This window comes from Glycine max, chromosome 9 (assembly GCF_000004515.6).
Source record: "Glycine max cultivar Williams 82 chromosome 9, Glycine_max_v4.0, whole genome shotgun sequence".
Lineage (NCBI taxonomy): Eukaryota > Viridiplantae > Streptophyta > Magnoliopsida > Fabales > Fabaceae > Glycine > Glycine max.
In genome coordinates, this window is record NC_038245.2 from 37,924,112 (window position 1) to 37,933,770 (window position 9,659).

Here is a 9,659-nt window from a genome sequence, read left to right on the forward strand (position 1 = left end):
TGTTCTTTTATCATAATGATTTTTTTTATGAAGAATGTTTTTGTAATTTTAATAAAATAATTATTTTTTATTACTTTGTTTATAAAAGTAATCATTTTCTAAAACAATTTACGTTATTATTTTTTTGTGTTTCTTTATAATAAATTGCATATTTATTGTATATTATATAAAAATTAACCATTTCATATTAATTTAATTTATTCACACTTATTATTTTCCGGAAATTATAAAAATACTATAAATTAATATATTTATTTTTATAATAAAATTTTTTCATAATACATTTATATTTATGATGATAGATGAGAGGGAAGAGAGTGACTGATAATTTAATGTTTGAGAGGGAAAAGGTGAAAGTGTTCGAAGAGTTAACACGGGTAAAGATGAAAAAAGAAAGAAAAATGATTATTTTAAAATTAAATTATAAATTATTACAATATCCTTACATTAAACTTAATGAAACAAATGAGCTCAACGATTTTTTTCCCAAATATTTATGGTGTTAATTGATAATGTCTTCATACTAAAAAAAATGATACAAACATAAATATTGTAACAACTTTTTTACATTAATATTCAATTTTTTTTTACTAAGAATGAAATAACAAGAATTAAATATTAACTAATGATTAAGATTCTAATACTATGAAGAATGATATTATTTTTAATTAATTATTTCATAATGTTGTGATATTTTTTTATCTTTTCACATCATATCCATTATTAATTTATCTTATATTTTTGTCTGTGTTATCTCTTCTATTATTACCAGCGGAAAATTATATACTGTTACGTCTTTGTGTTTATATCTTTATTGTGCTATTTATAAAAAAAATAATATATTACAATAATTAGTATGATTTGGGAGAGAAAAATCTAGAAGCAACCATAATTGAATACATGGTTGTTGTTATTTTTATTTTAAACATTCAAAAACATTTGAGGGTAAAATAGATAAATAAAAGTAAAAATCAACAATAATTTGTATTGCCTTTATCGATACAAATTGCTGTAAAAATATGAAATGAGAATGATAGTACTCAAATATGTAATAATATTAATCAATTATGTAAAAATATAGTATAACTAATTAATTACATTCTAACTTCTTGAAGAGGTATTTGTCAATAGTGTACATGGGAACTAAAGTGAACGAAGACTTTGCCTCAATAATTATATGTTGGGGTACTGCACTTCAGTGCACAACATACTAAAGGAAGTAATTAATCGTATTTTTTTTTCTAATATTTTTATAACCTATGCAATCAGGGAGAATAATAAAGAAATATTAGAGGCAATCCAAACCAGACCTAAAACACACGGCCAACTTGCTAACCAACCCACGTTATGAAAATATGAAACATGATGTACATTAGTAATTCTTTAATTATGAAAACAATGGCTTTCGGCTCCTACGAAAGCCAAAGTATATTCTTATATAAAAAAAAGAGTATATTATAGGGTCACGATTAAAAGTCAATTACACTTTGTCTTCTTCCGATACATAAATAAGATACTCCTTATGAATAGTTTATAACCTTAGTATGATGTCAAATATTATCCACATATCATTTTCATGAACATGAAGCAATTATCCTTTAGTCCCTATCATTCTCGTCATTTTATTCTTCTCCATTCTGGTAGCCCAAAACTTGGAATATCCTTTCTTCTCTTCCATAGATACTACGCTTCATTAGCTACTTCCACCGCCAGGGCACTTCATTGATCCGTGCATCTGACTATAACAATCACAAATTTTAGTTGCTACAAATTGAAATTTCCCTTTAAACTTTTAATATATACTATATGATTGAAGACATGTGTCACCCATTAAACGGTATCATTATCCAAATTGGTTTCTTGCCACTAAAAATCTCCGAAAACAAGATCTGATAATAAAGCTTTAACACATGAATATATATTTTGCAGGTATCACAAGTTTAAATGTGGTGGAATACAACTTGAAGTCTCATATTAGATAATAATAAGAAATTTAAATAACATATAAATAAAAATATTTAAATTTTAAGGTTTTGAATTATAATACCATGTCCAATTCATTTATGTGGTTGTTCATCCATTGATAAAAATCTCTCACTTTGAGTTTGGATCAGGAATTTTAAAATTTTAGAAAATTTGAAATGGTTGGAATTTGAATCGCTTTGATTTTAATTTCCTTCATTCTTGAGTTTTGTTTGGATAAATCAATTCAAATTTCTTGAATTTTAAATTCTTTGTTTGGATAAGGCAATTCAATTTTCTCCATATGCAGAATTTTAATTATATATTTTAAATAGATGAAATTTTAATATTAAACTTTATAGAAAAAAAACATGATCTAATGTTAAAATAAAAATTAAAAAATATTTTTCTGTTTTTAATAATTTAAAAATAAAATATTAATAATTTTCACTAGGATTGTTTTGTCTTACCACAACCAGTGATGTTTTTCAATTGATATCAACCAAGACTATTTTTCGGTTGACATCAAATAGGGTTTATTTTTATCAAAGTATATCAAAAATATTTGTCAGTTGATATTAGTCGAGGCTATTTTTTGACTAACGTTAGTTGAGTCTATTTTTCTGTCAATGTTGGTTAGGTTTTTTTTACCAACGTCACCTAGGGTTTGATTGACCGACATCAACTAAGGCCTTTTTGAACGACATTGACCAAGGTTATTTTTAGCCAACGTCGGCTTGGGATTTTTTGGTCGATGTTTTCTGGGAATTTTTCAGTCGATAAATAGCCCTTACTAACCAACATCAGCCTTAAAAATCTTAGTAGGCGTTGACAAAAAAACTCTACTCAACATCGGCTAAAAAATAGCTTGGTCGATGTCGACTAATAGAACTTACTTGACCAGGACTGAAAAACATCATTGGTCAACGTTGACAGAAAAATCCCTAATCTAAGTTGGCTAAAAAATAGCCCTGATCAATGTCAGACAAAAAACCCTAGCTAACATCGACTATAAAATAACCTTGGCTGATGTTGACTAAAAAATAGTTATGATCGATGTCGATCGAAAAAACTCATTGGTCAAAAAAATCTAGCTGATGTCTACTCAAAAGTTAGTCATGATCGGTGTCAGTAGAAAAAATCTAGCCGATGTTGGCAAAAAAAAATCATTGGTCAACATCAACTGAAAAACCTGGATGACAACGACCAAAAAATATCCTTGGCCGACATTAGCAAAAAATTCCCATGATTGACGTCAATGAGAAAATAACCCTAACTAACATTATCTAAAAAAATCTTAGTCGATATCGGCAAAAAATAGCTTTGGTTGACATACAAAAAAATTCTGACCGAAAAAACCTCAACCAACGTCAGTGAAAAATAACTTATGTCGATGTCGGCCGTAAAAACATTGGTCACCCGTAGTTGCGAGTGTTGAGCAAGAAAAAGTTGTGAGCAAGAACATGAGATAGAGTGAACATCTCCGAAAAAAGAATTTCAAATTCTTTATTTTTTGAGAGAATTTGAAATCCTACTGTTTTAGTCAATCAAAATGATTCATAAAAATACCAAAAATTAAATTTTCTTTCAAATATTCTATTCAAACAAACTATTTTATCATGAATCCTTTTAAATTCCTTGAAAAAATAAATTCTCCAGCTAAGTTACTCCATCCAAACACACTATTAGGTATTTAATCATTCCTCGATTTTCCAACAACATGGTACCCTCCCTCTACTTCACAAAGACAACAAACCCCAAATAGGTAATTGCTTGATATGTCTAAAAGAACAATGCAGAAATACATTTGTGTAGCTATATATGTAAAATATGTTGAACACCACACAAATCAAATCACAAGGACGTATAGATTGAATTTTCTCATATATACAAAAATAGACATTGGCTAGCCATAAAATGATGTTGCAAGTAAAAATCTGAATATATATATATATATATATATATATATATATTGCATAATGAGATATATAGAATTTAAAGGGAATCTGGGAAAGAATGCGAAGCAAGCAGACCAAATACAAATGGATGTGCAAACTATATTATACTTTAAATTCTAGAAAGACTTTAATTTGTACCAAAACCTTACTAAAAATTGTAGAAGCAATGAAACAATCCTTATTGGTTCTTTAACTACTTTTTGTATAACAACCTTTCCATCTATTGTAGCTTTTCTCCAGGGAAGAGACTATACCTATAGTCTTTTAGTTGTTTTATCCTTCTAACATTCTAATTTTCTTCTAAGGACTAGCATATACGCAAAATAGAATCCTTAAATTAACCCCAACAAATTAATTGTTGTGTCTTATTAATGTTCAACCACAAATCTGTGGGCATAAAATGGATTAGTTTGAAGATAGTATTCCATTTCTATTCTTCTTCAAAAAAGGGAGCCATGACCGGCTACATTTCTTTGAAGAACTTGTATGATGGATGCATGGTATTGAAAATCTAAATTACCATTTGTACAAAAGAATATAAAAATTAAGTTGGAAGGGCTTTGAGAAGGCTTAGATGGCAATAAGAAAGTAGTTAGATTTATAATGAAAGCGGAAGATATTTATTTGTAGTCAAGGAAAGATTTTAAACAAATAGTATTGTTTATATATCAAAGATCTGACCGTTCTATCTCCCCAAAACAGATGGAATCCAAAATTATAATAATTAACAAGTATCACTGGCACATATGACTTTTATTTGCACGTCTTTATTCTTTTAATTAAAATATAATGTTGAAAATTTCAGTAAAAAACTTTTGGATGATTAAATATATATTTAGTACGTACCGTTTTATTGTCCTACTGATCATATATCGTTTACAAAGCACAGAAGGCATCAACGTTGAACTTTTCTCAGCATCTATAAAATAGCAAGACAAGTACACCTAACTAATAGAAATTTATCGTGTTTCAATATTGGGAAAGGCTAAGAGAAAAAACTCATGATAAGAGAAATGCTAACTAAAGCAAAGGGGCTGGGAATCGTTACCTCTTGCTGCTTCAACTCCAATAAGAACAGATTCTTTATAACTCCAAATTTTATAATTTAGCACTTAGTTCTTAACTAAACTCTTTCATCTGCTATCATGAAAGTTGATGTGAGAAATTGCGTTGTTTGATTAATATGTGATTGGTTAATTAAAGCTTCTATTTTTTTTTAATTAAGATGGAAATAAATAATAAGAAGGAAAGTGAAGACAACCTAGGATTAGAAATGATAAAATATACTTTTGATTTTATGTTAATTTTTTGTTGACACTTTTACTAAAATAAATTATGCAAATTATAAAATTATATATAAAAACCAAAAAAATCTGTCCTTTTATTTTGTTTTATAATTATTTTTTAAATACAACCAGTTATTTTACCCTATTTAACTCCAATATAATATGAGTTGGATTCAATAGTACAGTCTTGCTAGCATTTCTGTTCCTGAATTCCTATCTGGAAACTTCATTAAGTTGATTATTGGTTAAGTTTCTGTTTTTAAAACCAAACTCAATTCATGTGAACTCCAAGGAAATATCGAGTGATAAGTATTGATCTCTCCATTCAGCATTGTTTTGGTCAGTTTTGCTTCAGCATTTTCTTTTCATATTGTCAACCAGCATCGTTGTTCATTATAATGCATAGTCTTTGACAAACTCTCGGAGGCCCAAATAAAGATTAAAATTAGGCATCTGAACCCAGCATTTTGCTAAGACACCCAATAGATTTTCAAAACACTAAAAATACCCTTATTTTCAGTTATAAATAGCAGGTTTTATTTTTTATTTCTGTAGTTCCTACTTTTTTTTGTAAAAATCTCACTCTCTAAGTGTAATTTTCTTTCGTTAGTTTCCATTAGCCTCCTATTTTGAGCATTTGTTGTCTCTGGCGGTATACGTGTGCTATTTATGAATATACGATGAAGTTAGGTAATTTTTCATCGTCAGAGAAAAAGAAGTGCATATATTTTTTAAAAAAAACATATGGATTAGCAATCCGTATGGTTCATACGGATTGCTGATCCGTATGACCTTACGAATTGTTTATCCATATATTTCATACGGAATGCTGATTCGTATGACTTTTTTTAAAATTTTTAATTTGTTTTGTAGTATAATTTTTTTTGGTAACAGTTTTAGCAATTTTATAAATATGGATTTTAAATTTATTTAAAAGAAATTCATACAGATTGTTGATCCGTATGAGTTTTTTTTTTCAATTTTTTTTAAAAATTAAAAAAAACTCATACGAATGATCGTCAATCAGTATAAGTCATATGGATCGTCAATCCGTATGAGTCATACGGATCATCGATCCGTATTTAAAGAAAAGGTGAAGGACATTTTACCTCTTTCACTTGTGTTGCTGGATGTCCCAGCAAAAATATTGAGTGTCCAAAGCAAGTACCTTAAAATTAATGTTTTTGTAAAAGCATAAAGAGAAAGGATAATAAGTTAATAAGTATAAATAATAAACAATTATAAAAAAATGAATTAGTTTTGAAGTAAACAATTACTGTTTCCCAATTATCCTTGAAACCTCCTAAGATTATCATTGACATCCTATGCATTACGTAGTACTCGCACTCAGTGCTTCCTTTTTGCTTATTACAATAAATTGAGTAGGATATTTAGATATTCAAAGTTAATAAAAAATTAGTGTACATAGTAATAAAATTTTATTTTTAGGGTAACAAACATTGTTTAAATGACTTACTTTAACTGCAATCTATCTAGCAGCAGCCTTGGATTTACTTCCTTAACTATCGTTGAATTCCTTCAAAGACTGATTAAGAGAAACATGCATGCGTAGTGTACCATTAAAATATTGATGTTAAGTACTAATCATAAAGTAAATGTATTACAAAATACAACTGATCTGTTAATAATTTCTTTCAAGTAGTTGTCGGGCATATTGTGTAAGGAACAAAACCAGATGACAACATTGTCCTTAGGACATGTAATGACCATTTGCCAATGTACACTGCATTGGAGAACATTTAAGTTATTATAGTGCATACATTATTTAAATTGATTTGTTCAATTTAACTTACCCATTCAAAGCAAAATTGTACGTTCTGTCGCTTCTCTCTACAAATGGGAACCATAACCTCTTGTATTGGTAACTGCCATCAGTTACCCCAAATTTGATAATTATAATTTGGCGTCTCATCAAATTATAATATCACTAATGGTGTTTACACAATTAGCATTTCATGACATATATGCCCTTAGCCATAATTTTATATTGATTAGACCACTTTAATATTTTGGCTGATAAAATAATGGACCTAACTCATTCAATTATGTGATATATATATATATATATATATATATATATATATATATGTATGTATGTATGTATGTATGACCCAAAAATGCTAACAATCTCCCACCGGTCACAAATATATATATATATCCTTACAATCCTTATGAATGTGTTATACTTTATGAGTTTAAAATTTGTCATTACATGTCTTGAGCATATTCCAAAAATCTTGTCCATTGATTACATTCACACGTAGAACCAAAGCAGTTTTCATTGTATCAATCACAACTAAACCCATCAATAATCACTAATGCTAACAGAATCAAATGACATAGACTCATCATGAAATGTGTAGCATGAAAATTACGTGAAGGTGGCCTGTACACGTCTATTTTCAGCTGGTCTTACTTTACCTCAATGAGATCATTTAATAACCTTAATTTACAAAGTGTAATAATTGAATAATAAAACACACACACACACACACACACACACACACACACACACACACACACACACACACACACACACACACACACACACACACACACACACACACATATATATATATATATATATATCCAAAAGTCAATGTATGCATACATAAAATCTAACAGAACATAAAATACATAAAAGTGACTAACTCCTACTAAACCAAAGATTTCTCAAACTGTAAAATACCCATGTGAGCAACATGCTTATGAAAGACCTTGGGTGAAAGTCCCTAAGTAAGAGGATCTGCTATTATGAAATTTGTCCCTAAGTGTTCTATGAAAATTTGTCCACTCTATACCCTTTCCTTAACAACTAAGAACTTGATGTCAATATGCTTCAATTTGGTCAAGCTCCTATTGTTGTTATAATACAATACAACTGAATTGTCACAATATAAATTAAGTGGTCTTTCAATTCCTTCCATAATTTGCAGCCCCGTGACAAAATTTCACAGCCATATTCCATGATTTAATTCCTCATAGCATGCCACAAATTCTGCCGCCATAGTGGATGAAATAGTAAGGGTTTGCTTGGCACTGTGCCAAGAAACTGCACCACCAGCTAACATGAAAATGTAACCTGAAGTGAATCTCAAACTATCTAGGCATCCTGCAAAATCTGAGTCAGAATATCCAGTGATCTCCAACTGATCGATCTGACCACTTGTATGTGAGCATATAATACTTTGTTCTCTTCAAATACCTCATAACTCTTTTGGTTGCTTTCCAACGATCCATTCCTAGATTGCTTAAATATATGCCTAATACCCCAACTATGTATAGTATATTCGAACGTGTACATACTTGGACATACATCAAACTCCCTATAGCTGATGCATAGGGAATCTTTTGCATTTCTTGAATTTCCAAATTTCCTTTTGGGCATTGTTTGAGACTGAACTTGTCTTCCTTAGCAACTGGAGTATCCCCAGATTTACATTCATGCATGCTAAACCTTTTAAGTACTTTTTCGATATAGCTCCTTTGTGATAATCCTAGAATACCCCAAGATCGATCACGGTGTATCTGAATTCCTAATCGTCATCAAGATCTTTCATTTCAAAGTTTCCTGATAGAAATCTCTTGGTTTCATGCAACATGCCTATATCATTAGTGGCAAACAGTATATCAACAACATATAAGACTAGGAAAATGTACTTGCTCCCACTGAATTTGTGATACACACAATCATCAACAAGATTCATCTCGAAACCAAATGAGAGAATTACTTGATGAAATTTGTGGTACCATTGACGAGATGTCTGTTTTAGCCCGTAAATGGATTTTGTTAGTTTGCAAACCATATTCTTCGGGTCTCCTGACACAGTTTTCTGGTTGTACCATATAAATTGTCTCATCAATGTTGCCATTGAGAAATGTCATCTTGACATCCATTTGATGAAGCTCCAAATCATAATGTGCAACAAGAGCCATGATTGTCCTAAAAGAGTATTTCAATGAAGTTGGATAGAAAGTCTCTTTAAAGTTAATCCATTCCTTTTGGGTATAGCCCTTCGCTACAAGACGAGCCTTATACCTCTCCACATTACCTTTGGAATCCTGCTTGGTCTTAAATATCCATTTGCAACCAATGAGTTTCACACCTTCTGGTAATGGGACAAGTTCCCAAACCTTGTTATCTTGCATGTACTTATACTCCTCATTCATCGCTTCAATCCACTTTTCTGAGTTGGAATCTTGCATGGCTTGATGAAAGTTGATTGGGTCATCTTTCATCATACCAATATTTTCCTCATGTTCCTGGACAAATACCACATAATCATCTGGAATAACACTTCTCCTTTCTCTTGTAGATCTTCGTAAAGGTACTGGCTCATGAAGCATAGGTTCTTAAGGATGTTGAGTTTGTTCTTCATGAACGAACAAATTATCTTGAGTGGGAGATTCAATACCAATATCTTGTAGAGGT

The 9,659-nt window shown here is 30.0% G+C and overlaps 1 protein-coding gene and 1 long non-coding RNA gene across 2 annotated transcripts; both read right to left on the minus strand.

Moving 5' to 3' along the window:
- Nucleotides 1-1,469: 1,469 nt before the first annotated feature.
- LOC121172764 (uncharacterized) lies at nucleotides 1,470-4,530 on the minus strand. The gene is made up of 2 exons (XR_005886370.1): nucleotides 4,441-4,530; nucleotides 1,470-1,739 (listed from the first exon to the last, which is right to left on the minus strand). It is a non-coding gene; the product is annotated as an uncharacterized lncRNA (long non-coding RNA).
- A 3,648-nt stretch (nucleotides 4,531-8,178) lies between these two features.
- Nucleotides 8,179-8,677, minus strand: LOC121172846 (secreted RxLR effector protein 161-like). Its single transcript, XM_041005488.1, has 2 exons — nucleotides 8,534-8,677; nucleotides 8,179-8,385 (listed from the first exon to the last, which is right to left on the minus strand). Exons 1-2 carry the CDS (start codon nucleotides 8,675-8,677, stop codon nucleotides 8,179-8,181), a joined length of 351 nt encoding a protein of 116 aa, XP_040861422.1.
- Between the last annotated feature and the right edge of the window lie 982 nt (nucleotides 8,678-9,659).

Bases quoted from the DNA above. Each gene is read 5' to 3' on its own strand.
- LOC121172846 (XM_041005488.1), bottom strand. From the start codon at position 8,677: ATGCATGAATGTAAATCTGGGGATACTCCAGTTGCTAAGGAAGACAAG. The intron at 8,386-8,533 runs GTATGTACACGT...ACAAGTGGTCAG, and splicing joins GGAGTTTGATGTATGTCCAA to ATCGATCAGTTGGAGATCAC.